We start from the raw sequence: 24,765 nt of genomic DNA, 5'->3' as shown, positions 1-24,765 counted from the left end.
TCTTGTCAAGATGGGGAGGATGACTGTGCATGTTGAGATCAACATTTAGATCTGCATTCTGATTGGACTGTTACCAGTGGACATGGAGGAAGGGGCTCTTTATAAGAGTGGAACTAGAAACGACGTGTCATCTTCAGAAGTGTCTCTGTGAGCTGAAAAACTGCCGTCCTTCACAGAGGTATGACAGATGACATGAGCTTTCATGCAATTTAATCCAATTTCATGTACTTGTTTTGTATTTATTGAACATTCATGACACTGGGTTATTGCTCCTATCGGTTATATGAGATGCTTTTCTGACTTTCTTTTTTGTATGGTAAAGCAGAGCAACATGTTTTGTATGCTGTGGATCGTCTTTCAGACAATGTCTCTCCTGGTAAGACATATTTAAATATGTATTCAATACTGTAGCTACTACAGCGTCCAGACCTGGGTTCAAATACTTGGAAATCCTTTCAAATACTTTGAGCGTTTGCTTGTGTTTGTTAGTAGTGCCAGATTTGGCACTTTCAGATTCAGGGTTTCCAGTTTTGGAACTTTTCTAATTTAATTTAGCTAGGCAAGCTCAAACAGGCACAAAGTATTTGAAATAATTTTTTCAAGAATTTGAAACCCAGGTCTAATAGCGTCCACTGTGCTTTCCTGGTTTCATTTATAGGTGGAAGCTGGAGGACAGTCTTCAGGTAGTGGTGAGGTATTGTGTGTTTCTTAAACATCTTAACAATAAGATATTGTTGATAAAATCGTCTTAACATACATTTACTTTCTGAGCTTCTTTACAATCGCTGAGAGTCACTTTTACCATAATGTTATACACACATACATACAATATAATACATAGCAATGTCTCAATACATATACAGCATAAAGAAATAGTGTGGACAGTATGACTCAGTGAGAGAATTTAAGGCATTATGGGAAAAGTAATAGGATAACGTGCATTACTCTTCCCAGGCTGGTGGTGGCAATGGAGGAGTTGTGAATGGAGGCATGGTCGTTAACGCTGTTAAACCAGGGGTTATGAATGGGCTTGTCTTAAATGGGCAACCCTTTCTGGCACAGGTACGTATACAGTGTGGGGGGGTTCAAAAGTGTCCCTGCGCTGCAACACAGAAATATCAGCTATATATTTCATTACATAGGTTTTTGTTAGGGGATTGCAAACAAACTTACTAGAGAGTAAACTAACATGGTCCAAGCACACCAAGACAGTCGTGAAGAGAGCATGACAAAACGTATTCCCCCTCAGGAGACTGAAAAGTTTTGTCATGGGTCCTCAGATCCTCAAACGGTTCTACAGCTGCACCATTGAGAGCATCTGGTTGCATCACTGCCTGGTATGGCAACTGCTCAGCCTCCGACCGCAAGGCGGGTAGTGGGTAGTGCTAATGACCCAGTACATCACTGAGGCCAAGCTTCCTGCCATCCCCCCCTGTATATAGTCCCCCCCTGTATATAGTCTCCACATTTACTCTGTATCAGTACCCCCCCTGTATATAGTCTCCACATTGACTCTGTACCAGTACCCCCCCTGTATATAGTCTCCACATTGACTCTGTACCAGTACCCCCCCTGTATATAGTCTCCACATTGACTCTGTACCAGTACCCCCTGTATATATTCTCCACATTGACTCTGTACCAGTACCCCCTGTATATAGTCTCCACATTGACTCTGTACCAGTACCCCCTGTATATAGTCTCCACATTGACTCTGTACCAGTACCCCCCTGTATATAGTCTCCACATTGTTAATTTACCGCTGCTCTTTAATTACTTGTTACTTTTATTTCTTATTCTTATATATTTGAAACTGCATCGTTGGTTAATGGGCTCATTTCCCTGTAAGGTTGTACCTGTTGTATTTGGCGCATGTAACTAATAAAATGTGATTTGATTTGAACATTTGATTTGATTTGAGAGTCATATAGACGATGCACGGGTGCTGCAGTACAGGCATTTTAAAAAGTAACTTTTGAACCAGAGCATTTGTACTATGGGCTACCTCTCTAACATGTCATATTTCCAATGTAAACTGTTTCTCCTGGTCCAAACTATTCTTATTGGCAAAACAGGTGATACCAGTTGGTGGATCATTACTTATTCAACAACCGGGTGCACTTGGTCAGGCCGCCATGCCCCAGCTGGTCCCCATTGGTGCACTTCAGCAGGGTGGGGCACTTCCTGTAGGACAGGCGGGAGCAGCCAATGGAGTGCCACTACAACAAGGACAGCTTCCTCAACTAGCCAATAGGGTTTGTCTCCTTTGTCCAACATTTATCCGAAGCCTAGAGATATCAGGAGAATCTATTGAAAATCATCAGTGTTACAGTGTGACTGTTTAAACATATCTTTGCAGGTTGTACCATTATTTGCAGTTCTGCCACAGTCAAATGGCATCGGAGGCCCCCAGGCCCCAATGTTGATGCAGGTATATCATTACTGTTGTATCAGTAGTATGTCTTGTATGTTCATGTTTTTCTAGATATCTCAACGCACCAAATACATCCCATCTAACGGTGCTCACACTTTGATGTCAATGACCCATGACGGTGATTCTGTCTTTTTCATCGTCTCCTGTCAGATTATTCCTGTGGGTGGAGGAAACAACCTTCAGCAGCCAGCGGCTGGAGGGAAGGCAAGAAAAGCTAGAGTCAAGGTAACATGATGGGCCACCTCTGCTCATTAGTCATAAAGTTGCGGGCACTAAAAAGTTCCTCAGGCTGACTGTGCAAAGTGCAGATGGCGGACGTATCCGGTGAATGAGATTAGGTTGTTCTGTGGTATTAGTAGAGCAATTGCCACAATGCAAGCGTGTGCAACACGGCACTAAAATATTCTAGCAATACATAAATGTAAAACCCTGTGCACAGGAGCACGCTTACTGTAGATTCAGGTGCTGGTTTTGGCAGGAACAACTACTCTAGTATCCAATAGTATAGTTTGGCATAAGTATAGTAGTAGTTTGTCACAAAAACATGTACTTGGGCACCAGATTTGAAAAACATTTTAGTGCTCGCAACTGTAGATTACATAGATTACATCACAGTCACAAAGCAACGTATTGTGCATCTTGATATACCTTTGTAAGAGTTTCACCTGCTCTCTCATTTTAAATCCCCTTCACAGCATTCAGTCCCTTTTCATGGAATGCCCACATCAACAAGAACAGATACTCCACTGGTATATTCTCAGTTCTTCCTCCTCTTCACTTCATTTCTGACAGTGGGATTGCCCTTATCATGTATTTGAAAGAATTGCCCTCAAATACAGGTACATTTGACTCATTTCCATATTATCAAGGCAGCTCTCAAATGAACCTTTATCCATTATTCACATTTGAATCACATTCTCATGAAACATGAGACAACTCATGTGGCCTTATGGTTAGAGCACAGAGTTTCTAAACCCAGAGGCGCAACATCGAGAGACATCTGGGAACGCTTGCGAAACAGACCAAGCAGACCAGGCCGGGGTTTGAGAAGTCAATGAGAGAGAAGTCAATTTATTTTACATTTTCTCGAAATGTAAATGAAAACCGAGCCAATTTCTTAAGTAATTGAACATTATTACTCCAACCTTGCGGGAGTGACAAATAGACACATTTTCATTTTTGTCAAAAACAACTATATATCGAAGGAGTGCCTTTGATTTGACAGCCTGCACATGCATAGTTCGACACGAGAAGGCTGTTAGACCCGATTACGTGTTTCTGAGCAAGAGTTTAGCTAGCCAATGTCGCCATGACATCGCCTACAAGTGTGAGAGGAGATTTCTATTGGAGAAGCAGTATCTGTCTATCTTTATACTGTACTGTCTTTGGTTAGAACTCAAGTCCTTCTGCTCACCCGACCTAGAATTACTTACAATCAAATGCCGGCCATTTTACCTACCAAGAGAATTCTCGTCAGTTATAGTCACAGCTGTGTACATTCCCCCTCAAGTAAACAACAAGACGGCCCTCAAGAAACTTCACTGGACTCCATTTAACCATGGAAAGAGGTCTGGAAATTTGGCTGAATTTAAATAGTGTCGTTTTTCCCTCCGCAAGCCAATCAAACAAGTGAAAAACCGGTACAGGGACAAGGTGGAGTTGCAATTAAATGGCTCAGACATGAGGCGTATGTTGCAGGGTCTACAGGAAATGATGGACTACAAAAACAAAAACAGCCACGTCACGGTCACCGATGTCACGCTTCCAGACAAACTAAACACATTCTTTGGCCGCTTTGAGGAATGTACAGTGCCACCATCGCGGCTCGCTAGAAAAGACTGCGTCCACCCTCCCTCTCCTTCTCCGTGGCTGACGTGAGTAGAACATTTCAACTTGTTAACCCTCGAAAGGCTGCTGGCCCAGACAGCATCCCTAGCCGTGAACTCAGAGCATGCACAGACCTGCTGGCTGGTGTGCTTAAGGACATATTCAATCGCTCCCTATCCCAGTCCCACCTCAGTTTGCATACTGTGTCAACAGCTCCACAGATGACGCAATTGCCATCACACTATCCCATCTGGACAAAAAGAATACCTCCAAGCTCATCATCAAACTGGAGGCACTGGGGCTCAACCCCGCCCTGTGCAACAGGGTCCTGCACTTTCCGACGGGCTGCCACCAGGTGGTGGAGGTAGGAAACAACATCTCCACTTTGCTGACCCTCAACACTTGGGGCCCCACAAGAGTATGTGCTCAGTCCTCTCCTGTACTCCCTGTTTACCCACGACTGCATGGCCATGCACGCCTCCAACTCAATCATGAAGTTTGCAAACGACACAACAGTAGTGGGCCTGATCACCAACAACAACAAGACAGCCTACAGGGAGGAGGTAATGGCACTCGGAGTGTGGTGTCAGGAAAACAACCTCTCACTCAATGTCAACAAAACAAAGGAGATGATCGTGGACTTCAGCAAACAGCAGAGGGAGCACCCCCCCTATCCACATCGAAGTGACAGCAGTGGAGAAGGTGGAAAGTTTTACTTTCCTCAGCTTACAAATCACAGACAAACTGAAATAGTCCACCCACAAAGACAGTGTGGGGAAGAAGGTGCAACAGTGCCTCTTCAACCTCAGGAGGCTGAAGAAATGTGGCTTGTCACCCAAAACCCTGACAAACTTTTACAGATGCACAATCGAGAGCATCCTGTCGGGCTGTATCACAGCCTGGTACGGCAACTGCACCGCCCTCAACCACAAGGCTCTTCAGAGAGTGGTGCGGTCTGCACAACGCATCACTGGGGTCAAACTACCTGCCCTCCATGACACCTACAGCACCCGATGGTCACAGGAAGGCCAGATCATCAAGGACAATATCTACCCGAGCCACTGCCTGTTCACACAGCTATTATCCAGAAGGCGAGGTCAGTACAGGTGCATCAAAGCTGGGACCAAGAGATTGAAAAACAGCTTCTATCTCAAGACCATCAGACTGCTAAACAGCAATCACTAACTCAGAGAGGCTGCTGCCTACATTGAGACCCAATCACTGGACACTTTAATAAATAGATCACTAGTCGCTTTAAACAATGCCACTTTAAATAATGCCACTTTAATAATGTTTACATATCTTACATTACACTCATATCACATGTATATACTGCATTTTATACCATCTACTGAACCTTGCTGATACCGCTCGGCCATCGCTCATCTTTATATTTATATGTACATATTCTCATTCACCCCTTTAGATTTGTGTGTATAAGGTAGTTGTTGGGGAATTGTTAGATTACTTGTTAGATATTACTGCACTGTCGGAACTCGAAACACAAGCATTTCACTACAACCTCATTAACATCTGCTAACCAGAAACCAATAATATTGGATTTGATTTGACCAAAGACTCTTAAAATGGGACCTGGTGCCTTCTTGACACTCAGCATTAAGGAAATGTATTGGGGGCAAGCCCTTGCAACAAATAGCGTTTGTACATGCAAAAGACTAGAGTCTTATAAATCAAATTGCCTCATGCTACGGAATCAGGACATAGTGTAGTCTCTTGCCCCTATGGGCCATTCCGGCTCAGACAAGGCTTACTTGCCCAATGTGTACTTCATGAAACATGCATTCTAATGAAACATACGTTTAAATCCTATACGTCACTAATAAACTCAGGTTGTAGCTATACATGTTTTGTTAATATAACACTTGTGATAACAATAACAAATGTACAAAGTAGCTAATAATGCTTCTATCATGTTTCCATTTTGCCCATCAGACCAAGGTGATTGCTGGGGAGGTGGAAGAATCCTCTGGCTCTGACACCAGTGAATGCTGAAGTGAGGCTGAGCCTCTGAAACCTGCACATTTCTGGTAACTGGGACTTCTGGAAAGTGTGAAAGTTACCAGAATCTTACAACCGAAAATAAAGTATTTAAACTGTAATACCAGAATCTCATCAAATTGCCAATTCCAGATGGCAAATTACCTCTACTGGCAGGTTGTTCAATTCCCGGGTGCGCCACTACAACTTGTTGTGTTGCCCTCTTGTTTGTCTCCCCCTCTTACTTCAAAATCTATCTCTGAATAAACGTTATGAAAGAAAAGTGGAATTCCAGTCTCCTTTGAGCAAAACTAAAACTAGATTAACAGGCTGACTGCATCTCGACTGTGTGCCCATTTCCATGTTTTGTAACGGCGTTCCCGATGTACTGGAAATGTTGTTATCACAGCTGATGTCTTTGAATAAATGATTAAACAGATGGCAAACTTTGATCTTTGAAAGTTGTATCTCTCCATGTCCTGCAATCTAATTGTCATTTATTCTCTATTAAACTATTGTGATTGATAATTACACACATAATTGACCATTGACCAGAAACAACAACTGCTTTCTTGGGAATATGGGAGGGATCTAGATAGGTATTGTTAATTTGGTGTTGGATAGGAAACTCATAGATGGCTGAATGAAACACCACTGGTGTTTTTAGCCCCATAAATTCTCACTAAATGCCAACACAACACAACAGCCCATACAACACAAGCCTGGCAATATAAACGCCTGGTTGATGAGGGTAAAAACTTTACAGAACATTCAGATAGATAGAAATGTATTGTATAGATCAGACAATGGCTCAGTTATACCGAGAAGGGTATTAAAAATGTCAGGTGGACCCTTGCAACCAAGAACTGTTTGTGAGTTGATAAAAATTCTGATAAAAGTATTTATCCCTTTTTTGGAACATGTATATCACAACAAGAGTGTCATTATATGAAATATCGTGTCATCACACCAGTGGCGTAGGCAGAAATCTGTTGATTGCAGTGCCAGCAAAAATGTTGGTTCAATTATCATAAAAGCACACACAATAAACCATCCAACATGTGATTTTGCATTACAGACCAAATAGTCTTGTAGGCTTACGTAAATCCCATGACGGTTGCATTTAACATACGACACACATAGACCTACACATAACAAACCATAGGCTTCTAATTAATAGTCTATGAGACTAGAACATAATGCCCTGACACAGCAGTAATAATCACAATAGGCTTGGCAACCTCTCACTGGCTCAGTGACCAGGAGATAGTAGACCAAGCTAGACTAGGCTAGGCTAAGCTCAGCGACCAGGAGATAGTAGGCTAGGATAGGCTAGGCTAGCCTCAGCGACCAGGAGATAGTAGGCTAGGATAGGCTAGGCTAAGCTCAGCGACCAGGAGATAGTAGGCTCAGCGACCAGGAGATAGTAGACCAAGCTAGACTAGGCTAGGCTAAGCTCAGCGACCAGGAGATAGTAGGGATAGGCTAGGCTAGCCTCAGCGACCAGGAGATAGTAGGCTAGGATAGGCTAGGCTAAGCTCAGCGACCAGGAGATAGTAGGCTAGGATAGGCTAGGCTAGCCTCAGCGACCAGGAGATAGTAGGCTAGGATAGGCTAGGCTAGCCTCAGCGACCAGGAGATAGTAGGCCAGGCTAGGAGGCCACAACTGTAACCATTCAACACTAGGAGAGCTGAGAGCGTCATATTGACTCAAAGCAAAATAACTTTTTTAATTACTCTGCCATTTTTTAAGTCCTTGAATTTTCCTAAATAAGTCTATCTAACACACTATCATTGTTAGTATCTTAATATCACAAGCAGAATTTGTGTTATAAGCAATTTTATGAGGACATAAAGCACATTAACATATTTAAACTCAAAATATGCCATTCTGTTCTATAAATAAATGAATTCCTTTAAGACCTGCCCTTAACAAATGAATAATAAATTATCTTTGTGATGGTGTTTATTTAATGGATTTTAACACTTGAATACTGGTGTTTTAGTCATATTTATTTACATAAATTACATAAACTAATGAAAATGCTATTGTTTTCTTTCAAATCGATTTGATTTTGTATTCTAATGCTACGTATGACCTTCATAAACAAAACCAAACGATTCCGATAGCATAAATGAAATGTATTTACTAGACTGTTGACTTTCAAAAGACACGTCATTGGCCCGAAGGGGGGTCCAATGAGGCCAGGCTTTTCTAATGTAAATGTTAATTACTGGCACGGAGGCCAATCAAAGTAGATCAGGTTAGAATTAGGTTGCATGCTGTATATTTAACACCATCAAAGGACACTTAAATTATAGCCTAACAGTATGCTAATACATAATAATAGGTCATAGCCTACATAGACTAAAATAGTGGTCACCAATCTTTTCTTAGTCGAGATCACTTCATAAAATGCAAGCCAAGTGCAGTTCTCTGCTGGGCTCGGGAAATCCAGTTTGCCTACAATGTTTTTTGTGAGATCAATTAAATGATCAATAGCCTGTATAGGGGCCTAACTATAGTGCATGGGTGGAGAAGTGCAGGGCAAAATTATATTTCCAATGAAATTAAATTCGGGGCACCCGAGATAGCATATGATAGCCAAATGTGTAGAATCGCAAGAAATTACCTTTACAAATGTAGCATTTTCTCTCAGCCTCATGACAAAATGTGAACCAAAGTACGAGATGCTTATATAGGAGAAAATCCAATTTCTCTTGAGAGTTCTTACATTTATTAAGGCCTTATACCTTGCTTGAATAGATTCCAGAATCGTATGATTAAACCAATTTGACCCTCTTGCTTCCTAAGCATTTCCACACAGTATGTTTTGAGTGCTCTGATTCAAACAGTTTTGTGGCACTTAAATAGTGCATATCTATAAAAACTCCGTGGGCAAAATGTTAAAAAAAATATTACTATTACTCTATGGAATGAACAAGCTGCACATGCTTTCCTGAAGTTCACATGCTGCATTATGAACTTTCCCTGACCATTCATTCATGAACCCACAAATATGTCACTAAGATGTTTCACATTTTCACTAAGATGTTCAAGACACAATGGCCACGTTGACTATGGAGTGAACCATAGTGTGGGAAATATTTTACACAAACAAACTTATCATACAATATTTCCTTACATTTTTGGACAATAGTCGAACTGTTTTTCAGTGTGTGTGTGGATAACCAAAAAGGATCAGTCATTAGTTGTAACATATCATTAAAAAAAAACAATTTGGTCTCAGACTTCACAAACGACATGTCATACTATAATCCCAATACAGCCGCAGACTCACCTAGGTGGTATTTACCTGTAATACTGTAGTCGGGTACACCAATCCCAGACAACCTAAGAGCTGCATGACACCATTCCCATCCAACCACAATGGAGACGGGGTCATAGCTAAGCATGGGTCCTGTGAACATGTGTGTACTTGTAGGGCTGTTACAGCACGGGAAAGAAAATAGGCAGTTTAAGGTTTAGCAGTAGCACAAGTCTGTTCACAATCTCTTTAGGAAGCAATACGTATGCATTTACCCTGCTTAAGGAGTACATTTGTTAAAACCACAACAATTGTGATCGTGAAAATAGTTACATGTATTCAGAAGCAATCTACAGTCATATTATGTTGATTTACGTTCTTAGATTCTTTAGCCATATGGATGTAATTCTTTACTTAGCTCACGGGCCTCCATGATTACAACCTGGTTGCTTAATCTGTTTGTGACCTTTCATGGTCCTACTGCGGTCACTAGTGGTCACTTAGTAATATTTGGAACAATGGTCAATGGTCTTATTTTGGGGACCAGGTATTGGAGTCATTGAAGACTAAAACCACACAATGCCTCTGGCTTTATCTTAATTGGGCAACTCCTGTTATTATGGGCATCAGGTGACCAACATGAAGATTTCTAATTTCTGGGCTCTGTTCTAATTGGTTGCTATAGAAGATCTAACATCAATAAAAGGCTATGTTCAAATGTCAGAGGGCAACTGAGAATACTGCTTGGAGGACAGCACCTGAAGCAAAACAATTTTCACCACTTCAAGGTCTGTATTTTTGCCTTCATATTCAAACATGATATATTATTTAATAATTTGGTTAGCAGCAAATAATCTAGATAACGTACCTAGTACAGTAGCCCCAGTAGTTTAGCAACACTAATCACGTTTGTGGTCTGTCTGTTAATATTCCAGATTGCAAAATGAAGCTTCTTATTTTTGTAGCCTTCATGGCCACCATCTTCAATGTGAGTATGATCACATGTTCATCACACAACAATGTACAAAATCAAATGTTTGCATTCAAAATGACTCTAATGACAATTTTCCTTTTATTCCCCCCTCAATGATCTGTTTAGGTCAATGCTGGCAAGGTAGGATACTGGACACTAAAAACATATGTATCCTTCACCAATCCAATGCTTTTAGGGTTGTGGGAAGTATTGAATGAGTGGACACTTCAGGAGAAGCTGTTGATAGAATTCAAGGTCATATCATATCTATCTTTGTCATTTCTCAGAAACTGAGACTGCTGGCAGGTCTAAATGGTGGAATTGTGTCTGGGGTTAACCCTGGACTGGTGGTTGGGGGCCTGAACCCTGGCGTCCTCCCTGGTGGCACTGGGTTGATTGGGCAGCCTCAGTTTGCCCAGGTCAGTCATCAATATCCCTGTTTGCAGTTTCATTCTATTTCAAGAAATGTATTATACAGTAACTGTTCACAACAGGTGGATAAACAAAGAATACACTGTTTTTAAACTACTTATACACTTTTATATAAATCATTTCACATAACCATTTATGCAACAGACAGTCAATTGTGTATTAGGGAGAGATGATGTGGGAGGGAAAACTATATCTTTATCTAAGTGCTGAATAATTTGGCATGACTTTCTCTCCTCACTCATACAGATGGTCCCAGGTGTCCCCACATATGTCATGCAACCCCAAGCTGTTCCCAATGGTCCCTATGGTTTCCCCAATGTCGGGATGCTGCAGCCTCAACTGTTCCCTAACTTCCCTGGGCAGTACCAGTATCCTGCCCCACCAGCTAACGGGGTATGACTCAAAATAAATAGACTTTCATACTTCTTATTCTGCTATGTATGTCCTTTTCTGTTGTTTTAATATTTTATTAGTTTTATTAGTTAAAAATGGGAAATAGATTGTACACATTTTTGTCCTGGGTTACAACTTTGAAAAAAAAGGATGTTTATATTGCATATTCTGCTTTTTCTTTTGGTGTTATTATAGTATTATAAGAGAAGAAACCATTTGGAAATGCTTTGCAGTAATTAAAATGTTTGTTCTCCCATGAACAGCTGCCTTACTACATGGGTGTCCCTCAAATGACAGGGATGAATCCTCCACAACAGCAAGTCATGGTATAGACAACTCTATGTACTCAAACATATTCTGAGTTCACTTAATGTTGGAAACTCGGAAACGCTGACATTTCCAACTTGTTAAGCTAGGCGGAAGAGTCGGAATGAGAGTTTCCTACTGGGGAGGTATCAGAATTCACCAATATGAATCTCTAAGCAGATAACTTTAACGTTAATTTGAACTTGGAGGTCCCGAGTTTCCCACATGAGGGCGAGAGTGTATTACATACCAGGAAAATATAGGCACGCACAAATCATGAATACATTTAGTCTACTCCATCATTTACATTTTATAATAAATGTATAATAATAACTCTTCCTTCTGGTTAGGGAGTCCAAGGTGCAGGTGGGATTCCCATGATGCAACAGCAGCAGCCACAGCAGGGTCCTCCACAAGCAGAGCCCGTGAGAAGATTCAAGGTACAGTAATGGTCACTGACTGTACAGTACAGTGTGGCTCATGGTAAATAGTGTATTTCAATCTGTAATTGACTCTGTGTAATAAAATGAATCTAGTTAATGTGCATATGTTCATACAATTTTCACCTTTTAGCGCTTTCTGATGAGGAGGGCTCACACCATGAAACCTGATTTGGACATTCAGGTACAGAATAATGCACATTTAATCGGATACATTCCAGTTGAATACATTCAGTTGGACAACTGACTAGGTATCCCATTTCCCTTTCCTTTTCTCATTCAGATTTCAACTGAGACAACCACAACTCCGTCCCCAACTACTTGTCAAGACAATATTCCAGTTTAGAGTCGACAATTTTGAGAGGAACAAGGTATACATCAAAATACAAATGCTATTTGTGGTACTGTACAATATCCCATTATTGAAAAAAATAATAAGCAAAACGTATCTTGGGTGATTTATTTACAGGTGTCTGCTGTAGAACATGGACACAGGGGAATTTCACCAAGTCGTCCACAGCACTTTAAGTTAATCATATCAGATACGCTAGCGGTTAAGAGCTTTGGTCCATTAACCTAAAGGTTGCTGGTTCAAATCCCTGAGCCAACTAGGTGAAAAATTGGTTGATGTGCCCTTGAGCAAGGCATTTAACCCTAATTGCTCCTGTTAATTGCTCTGGATAAGAGCGATTGCTAAATTACTAAAACGTAAACGTATAATGTCTTCTAACATTGTATACATGCAGATCTTATTTGCCATGTCTATGTTTCTTCTTGAAATTTCAATAAACATGACTATTAGCCTTCATTAAAATTGTTTGTTTGTTTGGTTTGAAATGGGGGTTGATTTTTGGCCCTTCCTACGTTTGTCATGCAAATGTATGGCATATTGCCCCAATTTCGCCATCTAGGGGCAGAATTAAATTAATTTGAGTATCTAAAATATTATGAGCCCAGATTACTAGACTCAGATTAAGTTTAGTCCATAAGAAGCACTTTCAATGGGGAATCTCAATTGAGCATGCATTTCAGTCCAGGACTAGGTTGAAATTCTGTCCAGGAAGCCATCACTTTAAGAATTTGTGAGGACCTGAGAAAGTAAAGACACTGTTGGTGAAGAAGCACATCGACAGGCTTCAAGTGACTGCAGGGCTAAAGGATGAACAGACCCAGCGCCATAAAAAAGTGACTAAGGGGGCAGTTGAAATCGGTTCGGAAGCAACATTTTGGGGGATTCTTGCAATGGAATTATATTGAATTCTGCTTATAATTCTGCTTATACAGTATATCACTCTATACCACAATAAACATAAAGTTCAAATGCCAAGACTCCGAGACCATTGATTGAGTGCTTTTGAAGTGACAGGTTGGCAAGAAATCTGTAGCCTATCTCCGCTGCACTGTATCAATACAATGGACTGCACCCTACTCACCAAAGCATTGACATTTTGGTAATGAATCTAAGCTACAAGATAGATAGGGTAATTCACCTATTACAAACAACCTATGCGAATGCGCATGTCTATCTGTCTTACCAAAATAATGCAAACTAAATGCTGAAAGAAATAACCTAGTTATTCATGCAGGCAAACAAAAATAGTTAAAAGAATCCGCCCCTTTAAATATATTTTTTTTAACCTAAAATTATATACCCAAATCTAACTGCCTGTAGTGCAGGCCCTGGAGCAAGGATATGCATATTATTGGTACCATTTGAAAGGAAACACTTCGAAGTTTGTGGAAATGTGAAAGGAGAATATAACAGAATAGATCTGGAAAAGGATAATACAAAGAAAAAAACAACTGTTCTTTTGTATTTTTTTTGTACCATCATCTTTGGAATGAAAGAGAAAGGTCATAACGTATTATTCCAGCCCAGGTGCAATTTCGATGTTGGCCAGTGTACGTTGTATCAAGACTGCCCAAATGTGCCTAATTTGGTTATTAATAACTTTTCATGTTCAAAATGGTGCACTCTCCTCAAACAATAGCATGGTATTATTTCACTGCAATAGTTACTGTAAATTGGACAGTGCAGTTAGATTAACAATAATTTAAGCTTTCTGCCAATATCAGATATGTATATGTCCTGGGAAATTGTCTTGTTTCTTACAACCTCATGCTAATCGCATTAGCCTTTAACTCAACCGTCCCGTGGAAGGGACACCGATCCCCAAAAGGTTTTAATAGCAGTTTGGCTTAGAATACCAACACAGCTGTGAATGCGAACAAATGAATGTGAATAGAACAGTGGTATCATGTAGGCCTAGAATACAAAATATAAGATCAATAAAGGCATGACAAAATCTATATTTCAGCTAGTTACATTAATAGTAAACAAACGCAGTAAACAAAAGCAGAATGGAGATCCAAATAACCAAAATATAGACTACAACCTACTACAGTGAGAAGCAGCCATGCAGAGCTGTCTTGCCAAACATAAAGACATGGAAAATCATGCTGCTCAGGAGTACAGCAACACGTTGTGATATGGCACAAAACACTTCAGTGGATTAAATTCAACCCACTTTTTAATTTTATTTTAATTTTACCTTTATTTAACTAGGCAAGTCAGTTAAGAACAAATTCTTATTTTCAATGACGGCCTAGGAACAGTGGGTTAACTGCCTGTTCGGGAGCAGAACAATAGATTTGAACCTTGTCAGCTCAGGGATTTGAACTTGCAACTAGTCCAACGCTCTAACCACTAGGCTACCCTGCCACGCCTTAGGGGCTTAATCGATTAAGCAATGCCAGCCTACCATAAACACGTTTCCAATACACACAGTTCCATTTACAAGCACAAAAACCAATAGGCTACCAAGAAAACCATAATAGAATGTTTATTATGAAACATACTGATATGTAACTACACCCAGGAGCATCATTTGAGTTCTTGCATTGGAATTATATTGAATTCTGCAGTAACCCAGTATTCCAGACACTCTTCCTATGAACCAGACGCTGTTAAATGAATGTTTTTGGACAGAAAACCTGCGGCTAGGGTAGTATTCTAGATTAACCTGGGCTGGCTCCTCTGTTCCAAGATCGTCAGGAACAGTCAGAGGTGGAGGGGACTGTGGAGTCAATATCCTGGCGTTTGTGGAAGGGTGGGTAGGCTCTGCACGCAAAGCTAGCTGGAGCTCGGCAGCATCATCGCTGCTGGGCTTGGTGGTGACCTCTGTGGTCTGATGCTGCAGCTGCTGCTCATCACACTCCTTTTATCTTTGTTTGGGTACTTTGGCAAAGCCAATTTTTGATATCAATAGTGGCAGTGGCAGATTAGCTGGTTCGAGCAAGCTAAATAGGCTAAGGCTAATAAGGCTAACTTGACCCCATCTTTATAAATCAAAATCAAATATTACAGGTAGAGGTGTACCATATTATTCAATTAGCCTATCACAGATGAGAAGTGTTTTTCCCAAGATGTTTATGGAAACCCAACCACCCCAGGGGCTTTCCATATCCCCCCTACACACATCCTGTGCTCTCTGTCGATTCTGCTGACACAGCACAGCGGAGATACAGATTTGGCACCATCCTGTCTCTCAATCATTTAAAGGTTTTTGCTATTTTTATATAGGGAGATAGGACTAAAACTGAGTTTCTACTGAGTGCCCAAAGCCCCTTTTGCCCCCTCGTGGAACCTGGCCAGATGAAGAACAGGGGAAATGTTTCTACTGTAGATTGTACTTCTCACTCTTCCTCAATCTCTTTCAGAATGTAATTATGTAATATAATATCATAAGAGTATGCAAATGTTTCTTACATTTTTTACAAATGGTTTTATCCTAAAACCAAATGATGGCGGTTAGGATCTAAACCAGCAGCCCTCCTGTTGCCAGTTCAGTAACCATTGGGATTTGAACCAGCAACCTTACAGCTACCTGCCTATAATACCTTATTTATAGGACATAATAAACACTGATAATGTCAATCAAAAGACTTACATTTACACATGCCAACCCCACACCAGTCCATAGACTAATCGTCTGTCTGAAAACTCTTAACCACCTGCAGCAAACTCTCTTGTAGTGACGCATATTATAATCACAGGTCTCTATGAAAGGTTTACAAATAACGCAGACTCATGGTCATCAGGGGCATTGAGTTCCAGGTTCTTCTGGCCAATATAGGGAAAGTGATGTATAATAGGAGATGTTCTATATATTGTGAACATACTGTAGGGGCAGAATACCCATTGAAATAATGGGACAGGGGTTGACTGTTATCCACCTTTCATCCACCTACTTTGTGTCATATACTGTAGAGTCAACATATTAGACAATAACATTAGAATTGGTGTACGACACGATAGATAATGTCCAGGCATGAGATTCATTTTGACTTATGGTAAGTCCATAATGATACAGCTGCATATATCTGCACTGTAACTGTCTGAGTCTGAGAGTGATGTCATCTCAAAGAGCCTGTGCGTCATATTGACCATAGTCTGTGTGTGTCTGGGACATGACAGCTCAAGTGGGAAGACAGCGATAGTTTAAAAGTAGGAGAGACACAGTAGCCTGGACAGAGAAACAAAGAACACACTGGAAAGAAAGAAGATAGGCTGAAGCTGACGTTCTCTGATAAGGTAATACTGTCATGGGCTATGACTTGCTTTTGTATAATCAAAAATAGTTTAAAAAAAAAAAGTATAAGTACAACATGCTCAAGATGGTTACAAGATGGTATTGAGATGTCAGATATGAACTACATTTGTTCTGTCTTCATTGTAGGATATCATGAAGCCGCAGACTGTAACTGTTTTGGTCTGCCTTTTGGGTGCTAGCCTTTCACTTCCTGTGAGTTTCACACGTTACTCAAATATTCCTTCATTTATAGCGCTACACTTCAAAATGAATCATAACAAACTGTTTTTGTCGCTTTTTTAAAGATATACCAACAGCAAATTGGAATCCTCGCAAGTAACAGCAATGAGGTACATTGAATTGCCCCATATCTTTTTGTCTGCAACTCTTGACATTGCATTTGTTGTTCGTGATTTTTCTTTCACATTGATGTGCAGTAAAATACAATGCAATGTGGAGTAACGGTTGTTAGAAACATTTTCTGACTGCTCACCCATCCTTTACAGATCCTGCGGTTGAATGGACTGACCCTGACAGGTGTAGGCTTTGGGCAAACACAAATGCAGGTACTGAACCAATCCAATCTAACGCAATCGAGGTAGAAATCATTAGCCATGATAATGCTATAGACATACTGTAGTAAAGAAGATTGATATCATTAGCTACATTTGCAGACAGCATAATAGTTAAAAATGGTCTCCAGTGAGCAGTTTCCATTCCCACTTCACCTTTAACTACACATATTTTCAGCTTTGGCACATCAACCGAATTGTTCATTCAATTGCTCGTCACAACTTCGGCCTGCAAAGCTTTGAAATGATCTTAGGTCAGAGACAGATCTTTTACCCAACCATGTTTTTTCAGGCGTCTCCATTCATGCCCCAGTACGTGATCCAGCAGCAGCCTGAACTTGGTCTCCCCCAGATGGTGAACTTTAACCCCCAGGTGGGAGGCCCTTTCGGCCCCCAGATGATGTTCCCTACACAGGGGAACCAGCTGCCCCCCATACTGTATGCCAATGCCCAACAGGAGCAGCCTGGGGCCCCCCAGGACCCCAACAACCCCAATAACCCCCAGCAACCACACAACCCTGCACAGGTAGGCTACTGTACCATTTCAGATCAGTTAGTTGGTCTATGTATGTTTTCACACAAATTCATTGAAATACCAATGTTTCTGATGGATACCAATGACAAAAGGCTTCCCAGCCTCTACTAATGAATACACATATTTTTTTCCTGAAGTCAGTTTATCTATGTTTTTATACAAATTCAATGTAATTCAATGAAATACCATGTGTCAGGTAATCCACTAGTAATTGGCAAAGTCTTTCCAGTATTTGTTGAAGTTGTATTTATTTTATATTATCCTGAAGGGGGTTCCTCAGTTTGCTCAACACTACCCATCATTTTCATTTCCCCAGCAACCAAGAATGCAGGTACAGTGGAGTTTCCCTCTTTCAATGTGATTTGTTCCTCAAGGTGCATCTTGTATTCACTGTAAGAGATGATGTACACTCTTTATTCAGACTAAAGGATCACTTTACCCTCCATTTCCGTGTTGCATTTTCTTAGTAGTTCACTGTCGATATGGTCCCCCACAAATTGGGCATGTCAACAGTAACGTTTTCAAGATAGAGCACTAAGAAGCTAAATGTGTGACCCTGATGTGTTTTGGCATATCAAACATATCATCATCATCACACTTTTTGATCCTTTAAGACTCTTAACTTTCACAAGTGTATCTTCCCTAGGGCTACCCCTACTACATGTCTTACGGTTACCCCAACTACCCCCAGCCTAACCAGAACAACAGGCAGAACCAGCTGAACTTGGAGAAGACCCCTCAGAAACCACAGCTCCCACTACAGGTGAGGAGGGGTCATTACATGGGTGTGCTCTCCTTTCCCCTCATACAGGCCTGTTACACTAGACGAGTGACTTTTGCAGAGTGTGAGACGCTCCTATTCATTTCAATGAAAACCTATGCATAAGCATTGCGGCTCCAGGAGAATAAAACATTTGAATGCGGCAGTTTAAAGTGCAGTGAAATATTCTCAACAGAAAGGAAATTTAGAGACAATGAACTGATAGTATGTCATAATTTCATGATTTTAGTTTCATTTTAAACGAACAATAATTGTATAATTCGAAAATTCAACAGGCCAGACAGAGTATCTGAATAATTATTATTACCCTTTCAAAATTGCAGCAGGCTGCCCAACCTCAGGCACCAGGAAAGGTAAGTAAGCACTTACTACTGTGTCTGAATCATATATGGATAACATTAATGTGTCCTCTATGTGAGGGCTGTTGATGTAGACTGAGCTGTGTGATATCTAACTGTATTTTTGTGTTGTTGATAGACATGGCCTAAAGGATTCCAGACAGAGGCCGCCAACCCTCCACCAGATCACCGTGGAGACACAGTTGACCCTGGCTTGGATGAGGTATGACCTCTAACTTCTTTTACTATGACTATAACAATGCCAATATAATATATAATATATTATAGTATGTATACATTGTATATATAGATTTTAGTAAGTGATATGAAACATATGTTGTCCTTGTGATAATGTCATCCTGAATTTTTTTTTTTTTACAGGGTCGTCCCAACTTCCCTTTCCTGTTTGAGCCATAGAATTGCATGTGGGGTCAAATGAAATTGAGGTAGGGTAACATTAGGGCCATTTCCAGGTTTTATTATGGGAAGGAAACATTTCTTCAACTGAACACCTGAAATGTATTCATATAGGTAGTATACTGTACTTCCATTTAAGTGTTTATTTGTTTTGTTTCATTTTCAGGGATCGGCACATCAATCTCACATTCCTACTCCTATATTAATATAAGATATGTTGTCCGTTACAATATGATACATTTTCTATTGTCAAATAAATCCATTATCAAGCAAAATCACAGTTGTCAATTGTACTTTGTATGCACACAAAAACAAGAGTTCTTAGTTTGCATGCTGGAAGTTTTAATGAATGTTATAGAGCAATTGAAAGTGTCAAATTATATCACAGAAGTAACCTCCACCAACACCTGCCATGTACTGTATAGTTAAAAATAGGTTCTAAAGAGGCTACACATATCTTGCCACTGGGGGTGCTCTTGAGCCAAAAGGGGTCCCCTAATTGGACAGAAATATTGTCCAGAAATTACCTTACTGGACAGAAAGAGGCCCACCTCCCCACACCCATGAGTAAAATCAAATATTGTTAGGCTAAAACTAAAGATTATTTGGTTTCATGAGTTAAGAAATGTATTAGTATTTAGGAAAACATTTACCAACTGAATATCCAAATGTAATCTGTAAAGTTGAATGTACTCCAGATAGATATGAAAATATGTCAAAAATGTAATCTCATTCCAATCAACGATTCCAATCCAGATGCAAGGCTTGGGCTTCTTCTCCCTGTAAACAGGGAAGAAGAAGTCAGAAAAGGATAAAGAAATAGATGATGCATTGCAAGGAAATGCCTATGCAAAGTGTTTAACACACCTTGTATCCACCATATTATTGTCCTTCCTCTTCCCAAGCCTTTGTTTCTTCAGCCTGCAGATAGATCAATCATATCATGGTTTAAGAAAGGAAATACATTATTTTATTGTAGGAATACAGATACAACAATGTCATTAGCAATTTCTTACCTTCATGAACGATGGGAGCTTGGGGTAAAGGTTGAAGGATTCAAATAATGTTTTAGATGGTATTGTGAGTGACATTTGATTGAAAAATAAACAATATTGTTACATTTGACAATATTCATTCATGATGACACTAAAGCTGAAAGGGAATATTAAAATCTCAATAAGAAGCATGTTTAGTAAACAGCCAATACTTACAAGTGTTGTTATCCCATATTCAAATGAGATTTTATTCTGCAGGGAAAATAACAGATAACAGATTTAAAACATGTTAAAGTATATTTCTTAATTAAGAAAAAATATAAAATCTCACATAACATATTTGCATTGTGGTATTTTGTTGATGTTAAATCATAAATGTATACATACGGTAGCTGAGGGGTTGTAGATGAGCTTCAGGTAAGGCTGGAACTGAGACAAAAAAAACAAAAGTTTTGCTATTTCTCAAATCTTCAAATCAACTTGTTTTCTATTTATTCAGCATTGTAAATATATAACAAAATAGTTTAAATGTTCATTAGGACACTTACCTGAAAACCAGATGAGTATGGGTATCCAAACTATCAAAACCAGGGACACAGAAAAAAATATCAACTGCTTTTCAAGTTCTTTCAAGAAATTCACACTTCACACCAAAATTCACAGCAAAATGTACTAGAATATGATTTAAAACGGAATATCTCGTCATACCCCTAATTCTTGAGGTCTTTTATGTCCATGCTGTAAAACATATTACAGTTTACTTATCTGTTATATACAGTACAATGGCATACTTCCTGCAATGTTGCCTACAATACTTCCGAGTCATAGAATTAAGCTAACATGGAATGAGAGGCTAGTCCATACCCTTGGTGGGGGTGTTCCTCGTCTTCCCTGATAGTAAAGAAAATACAGTATTTGTTTTACACAATTCCATCATGCAGTACTCCAGCCATCATAATACTAAAATAAATCATTGTTTGTGTGAATTCCTCACCTTTGGCAGCAGGAAAATGTTCTCACCCTACAAAGGGAAACACGTTCGCCACATGAACAGATATAGACGACATGCACTGTATAATACTGGGAAAATTAACGCATGTATAATATATGATAACAAATTCTATAGCCTGATTTAATCTTAGATCATTCAGGCAAATTCATTATTTTACCTCTTTTAGGGGCAGACCACTAGCATTCTGGGAAAGAAAAAAAGCATTTTGTTTCAATATGATTTTAAGTATGTAAATCCATTCAGTTTTTGATAGTAAAAACATAATCTTACCTGTAAAGTCACATTGTCAGCCTGTAAAAGAATCATAACATGACATTTTTTTAAATTCTAATTTCTCAAGAATTTCTAAATGAATAAACAAGGAATAACAAGGAATAACATCATATTTAACAATAAATTATACATATCTCATTATCCATATGACTGTATTCACAAAGCGATGTTCTTCATTGACATACATTAATTACCAATGGCCAAGGTACTGTACCTGAAAGATGGGGATGAATTCTCTGTTGCCCTAAAACGTTAAAAAAATTGGATATAAGTTAATTTTGTCTACGTTAACCTTAATGCCGGGTTATGACATAACCAGGATCTATTAACAACCTACCACCATCTCAGGTTGCAACAGTCTTCCTCCAAAGAAGGTGTCATCAAACGGGGGCCGTCCACCTGCTCCAGATGGAACAGCTGAGGGGCGAATGGGGTTCCTGTCAGGCTGGGGAGATAAAGAGACACAACACCCTTCATTATATCAAAGCTAATTAGTTCTGTCGTCTCCTAGCCAGCGTCCCATGATCTATGCGCTTTAAACAACAGAAAGACAGAGAGGGATACATTGGCTAACACACTAACAAACTGGACCGCCAGGCTAGTACTTTCCAATATAGTCTGAAATAAAAGTTTAAAAAATGTCTTGCCCTTGCATCAAGGTTTCTCATGTTGGGTCTTCCTCCTCTTGGGGGCCCTGCAGGTCTACGCCTTCGGGACCCTGGCCCGCGAGGGGGGCCCTGGCCAGGGTGTGGTCCAGGTCCATTGGGAGCATACCCAAAGTCAGATCCCTATTGAGAGAGAGAGAGAGAAACATTAAATTCTAGTTCTACAATCAGTTAAGCATCTTAAGTGGAATCGGTGATTGTTTTCATAGCAGGTTGCATGGAGGTCGCCATTACACCGTTTACTCACGGTCACAGGTGGAAGATCGGCAGGGGATGATGATCCTCGGTCTCTTCTCATGGTTCCCTGGTTCCACCATTGACCTTCATCCTCTCTCTTGACCAGGAGTGAGCATCACATTATACATGTTAATTAACAATAGATTTTCAATTGATGGAGGATCCCTGACAGCTTTTATATTTGTATCCTTTATTTATTTAGGAGATCATATTGAGATTACAAATCACGTTTCCAAAATGAGACCTGAGTACATCATGGCAATAAAACGATCACAAAAACAGCATATGAGAAGAAAAAACATTGAAAAAGCAATACATTACATAAATAAAATAGAAAATAACCAGACACGACATACCCTTTTATAATCCCGATCAGGGTAGTCGAGGGGTCCTCCAGACTCGGGCCCTCCCATTAGTCGCTGAGTGTCCCCACTTCCTGGGCCTCCAGAGGGTCTGTTTGTGTACCAAGGGGGCATTTGATCCTGGTCGGGCTGCACAAAAGAAATTCAGTCAAGTAAAAAGTACTATATCATAACTATTACTACTAGTAGATACAATGAATTAGTAGTTTGGGAAAATCACAATTGTTAATCAAATTAGAAGGCCATCATACCCATCCTGGGTTGCCAGTTCCACCCATATCCCATCCTTGCCACGTAGGTCCTCCACCGATTGGTCTAGAGTTCTCTCCTCCTCCACCTATTGGCTGGCCCCCAAATGGAGGGAGGGAACCATCCTTCATCCAGGGATCTCTACCATTGGGCTTGACAAAGTAAAGGAAAATAATATGAGCTTCAGATATAACCATTAAGTAAGAAAACAAAGTCAAATCTAGAATTGTCTGTTTTTCTCTAAATCTTGATTGACTTTGATTTAGGTCTCTTGGATCTCTTGGAAATCTCTTTGACCTTTTTTTCTTACTCTCATAGGGTGTCTGTCTGGACTTTGTTGAGGTCCGCCAAATGGGAGGAATCGACTGTCTCCCTGTTGCAATTGTCTCCATGGGTCAGCCTGGGCAAAGTAAATCACAATTTAATAAAGGACATGATCTGCCGTGCTGAATATTAATAAACCTAATGCATTGCACCCATATATTTTTCCGGATTATTCTCTATTCTCTCTTGACTATTTACTCACATGTGTAGCCACAGCCGAGAAAAGTAAAATGACAACACAGAGGTACTCCATTGCTTCCTATATGCCTGTAAGACAATTATTCATATTTAAACACTGAAAACACAAAGTTGTTTAACACTGATATTGCTAACACTGAAAACACAAAGTTGTTTAATACTGGATCGGTGTCCCCCTCACGGGACGGATGAGCTAACGAAGGCTAATGTGATTAGCATGAGGTTGTAACAAGAACATTTCCCAGGACATAGACATATCTGACATGGGCAGAAAGCTTAAATTAATGTTAATCTAACTGCACTGCCCAATTTACAGTAGCTATTACAGTGAAAGAATACCATGCTATTGTTTGAGGAGAGTGCACAGTTATGAACTTGAAAATGTATTAATAAACCAATTAGGCACATTTGGGCAGCCTTGATACAACATTTTGAACAGAAATGCAATGGTTCTTTGGATCAGTGTAAACTTTGCACATACACTGCTGCCATCTTTTACCAGCTCTAATATGTGTTATATTCTCCTACATTAATTTCACATTTCCACAAACTTCAAAGTATTTCCTTTCAAATGGTGTCAAGAATATGCATTTCATTGCTTCAGGTCCTGAGCTACAGGCAGAGAGATTTGGGTATGTTATTTTAGGTGATTTTTTTTTTTTAAAAGGTCCGATCCTTAAAGAGGTTTTAACATTGAAAATACATTTTAACACTGCAAACACAAAGTTGTTTAACACTGAAAACACATTACTGAAAACAGTAGTTTTAACATTAAAAGCACCAAGTCATTTTTGCACCCAGATTGCTTGAAAACAACCTGTCTATTCTAAACCTAGTGTTTCTCCGTAGCACTTACCTTCACCTTGGAAGTCTCTTTGTGCTCTAAGCTCCTACCTATGGACACTTATATTAGACATGAAGTGTTGAGCAAATCTCTATACTGCTTGAGAAAACACAGCCTATGACTAATGCTTTGATGTGTGCAATATGGCAATTATCACGCAGGCTTTGCTAAAGGGGTATTTCATTGACATTGAGTCGCGCAATGCCAGTTTGCCAATAGAAAGAGCCCTTTGATTGCAATGACAGTCTGACAGTAGCTCATATAAGTGTATTTAAATTGTATAATGTACACTGAACAAAA

At 39.9% G+C, this 24,765-nt stretch overlaps 4 protein-coding genes across 8 annotated transcripts; 3 read left to right on the top strand and 1 right to left on the bottom strand.

The window, feature by feature from the left end:
- Positions 1–124: 124 nt before the first annotated feature.
- Positions 125–6,708, top strand: LOC115137241 (uncharacterized). 2 transcript variants are annotated; one of them, XM_029673435.2, is made up of 9 exons: positions 125–178; positions 323–376; positions 659–694; positions 955–1,062; positions 2,075–2,254; positions 2,359–2,430; positions 2,584–2,658; positions 3,129–3,182; positions 6,214–6,708. In XM_029673435.2, the coding sequence occupies exons 2-9, from the start codon at positions 332–334 to the stop codon at positions 6,271–6,273; spliced, it is 630 nt and encodes a 209-aa protein (XP_029529295.1). In that variant the 5' UTR covers positions 125–178; positions 323–331; the 3' UTR covers positions 6,274–6,708. The 2 variants fall into 2 exon arrangements, with proteins under 2 accessions (XP_029529295.1, XP_029529296.1); XM_029673436.2 differs by having other exon boundaries at positions 127–178; positions 326–376.
- Positions 6,709–10,229: 3,521 nt separating this feature from the next.
- On the top strand, positions 10,230–12,660 carry scpp9 (secretory calcium-binding phosphoprotein 9). Its single transcript, XM_029674016.2, has 10 exons — positions 10,230–10,315; positions 10,463–10,515; positions 10,627–10,641; positions 10,788–10,919; positions 11,179–11,325; positions 11,589–11,651; positions 11,982–12,071; positions 12,205–12,255; positions 12,355–12,442; positions 12,541–12,660. The coding sequence occupies exons 1-9, from the start codon at positions 10,237–10,239 to the stop codon at positions 12,415–12,417; spliced, it is 693 nt and encodes a 230-aa protein (XP_029529876.1). The 5' UTR covers positions 10,230–10,236; the 3' UTR covers positions 12,418–12,442; positions 12,541–12,660.
- A 3,898-nt stretch (positions 12,661–16,558) lies between these two features.
- odam (odontogenic, ameloblast associated) lies at positions 16,559–19,581 on the top strand. 3 transcript variants are annotated; one of them, XM_029673433.2, is made up of 11 exons: positions 16,559–16,665; positions 16,811–16,876; positions 16,969–17,013; positions 17,170–17,229; positions 17,528–17,761; positions 18,087–18,101; positions 18,417–18,533; positions 18,875–18,904; positions 19,029–19,112; positions 19,271–19,335; positions 19,473–19,581. In XM_029673433.2, the coding sequence occupies exons 2-10, from the start codon at positions 16,817–16,819 to the stop codon at positions 19,304–19,306; spliced, it is 681 nt and encodes a 226-aa protein (XP_029529293.1). In that variant the 5' UTR covers positions 16,559–16,665; positions 16,811–16,816; the 3' UTR covers positions 19,307–19,335; positions 19,473–19,581. The 3 variants fall into 3 exon arrangements, with proteins under 3 accessions (XP_029529293.1, XP_029529292.1, XP_029529291.1); XM_029673432.2 differs by having other exon boundaries at positions 18,039–18,101; positions 18,878–18,904; XM_029673431.2 differs by having other exon boundaries at positions 18,039–18,101.
- Positions 19,360–24,508, bottom strand: LOC115137238 (proline-rich protein HaeIII subfamily 1-like). 2 transcript variants are annotated; one of them, XM_065024692.1, is made up of 20 exons: positions 24,478–24,508; positions 23,626–23,690; positions 23,410–23,499; positions 23,102–23,251; positions 22,845–22,979; positions 22,499–22,585; positions 22,240–22,374; positions 21,924–22,031; positions 21,801–21,830; positions 21,584–21,604; positions 21,471–21,497; positions 21,296–21,322; positions 21,166–21,192; positions 21,010–21,039; positions 20,850–20,879; positions 20,689–20,730; positions 20,518–20,553; positions 20,323–20,340; positions 20,174–20,227; positions 19,360–20,086 (listed from the first exon to the last, which is right to left on the bottom strand). In XM_065024692.1, exons 2-19 carry the CDS (start codon positions 23,674–23,676, stop codon positions 20,189–20,191), a joined length of 1,083 nt encoding a protein of 360 aa, XP_064880764.1. In that variant the 5' UTR covers positions 23,677–23,690; positions 24,478–24,508; the 3' UTR covers positions 19,360–20,086; positions 20,174–20,188. The 2 variants fall into 2 exon arrangements, with proteins under 2 accessions (XP_064880764.1, XP_029529289.2); XM_029673429.2 differs by having other exon boundaries at positions 19,362–20,086; positions 22,234–22,374; positions 24,478–24,506.
- Positions 24,509–24,765: the final 257 nt, after the last annotated feature.

This window comes from Oncorhynchus nerka, linkage group LG11 (assembly GCF_034236695.1).
Source record: "Oncorhynchus nerka isolate Pitt River linkage group LG11, Oner_Uvic_2.0, whole genome shotgun sequence".
Classification (NCBI taxonomy): domain Eukaryota; kingdom Metazoa; phylum Chordata; class Actinopteri; order Salmoniformes; family Salmonidae; genus Oncorhynchus; species Oncorhynchus nerka.
Note: the sequence above shows the minus strand (reverse complement) of the source record. Positions and strands in the feature narration are given on the sequence as shown.

Excerpts from the sequence above, each read along its gene's own strand:
- LOC115137241 (XM_029673435.2), top strand. The coding sequence starts at position 332 with ATGTTTTGTATGCTGTGGATCGTCTTTCAGACAATGTCTCTCCTG. Across the intron at positions 695-954 it reads AGTCTTCAGGTAGTGGTGAG|GCTGGTGGTGGCAATGGAGG; the intron begins GTATTGTGTGTT and ends TACTCTTCCCAG. Across the intron at positions 2,431-2,583 it reads AGGCCCCAATGTTGATGCAG|ATTATTCCTGTGGGTGGAGG; the intron begins GTATATCATTAC and ends GTCTCCTGTCAG.
- scpp9 (XM_029674016.2), top strand. The coding sequence starts at position 10,237 with ATGTTCAAATGTCAGAGGGCAACTGAGAATACTGCTTGGAGGACAGCA. Across the intron at positions 10,920-11,178 it reads GGCAGCCTCAGTTTGCCCAG|ATGGTCCCAGGTGTCCCCAC; the intron begins GTCAGTCATCAA and ends TCACTCATACAG. Across the intron at positions 11,326-11,588 it reads CTGCCCCACCAGCTAACGGG|CTGCCTTACTACATGGGTGT; the intron begins GTATGACTCAAA and ends TCCCATGAACAG.
- odam (XM_029673431.2), top strand. The coding sequence starts at position 16,817 with ATGAAGCCGCAGACTGTAACTGTTTTGGTCTGCCTTTTGGGTGCTAGC. Across the intron at positions 18,905-19,028 it reads AACCTCAGGCACCAGGAAAG|ACATGGCCTAAAGGATTCCA; the intron begins GTAAGTAAGCAC and ends TGTTGTTGATAG. Across the intron at positions 19,113-19,270 it reads TTGACCCTGGCTTGGATGAG|GGTCGTCCCAACTTCCCTTT; the intron begins GTATGACCTCTA and ends TTTTTTTTACAG.
- LOC115137238 (XM_029673429.2), bottom strand. The coding sequence starts at position 23,676 with ATGGAGTACCTCTGTGTTGTCATTTTACTTTTCTCGGCTGTGGCTACA. Across the intron at positions 22,032-22,233 it reads TGAGAAACCTTGATGCAAGG|CCTGACAGGAACCCCATTCG; the intron begins GCAAGACATTTT and ends TTATCTCCCCAG. Across the intron at positions 21,323-21,470 it reads GTGGTCTGCCCCTAAAAGAG|GGTGAGAACATTTTCCTGCT; the intron begins GTAAAATAATGA and ends TTCCCTTTGTAG.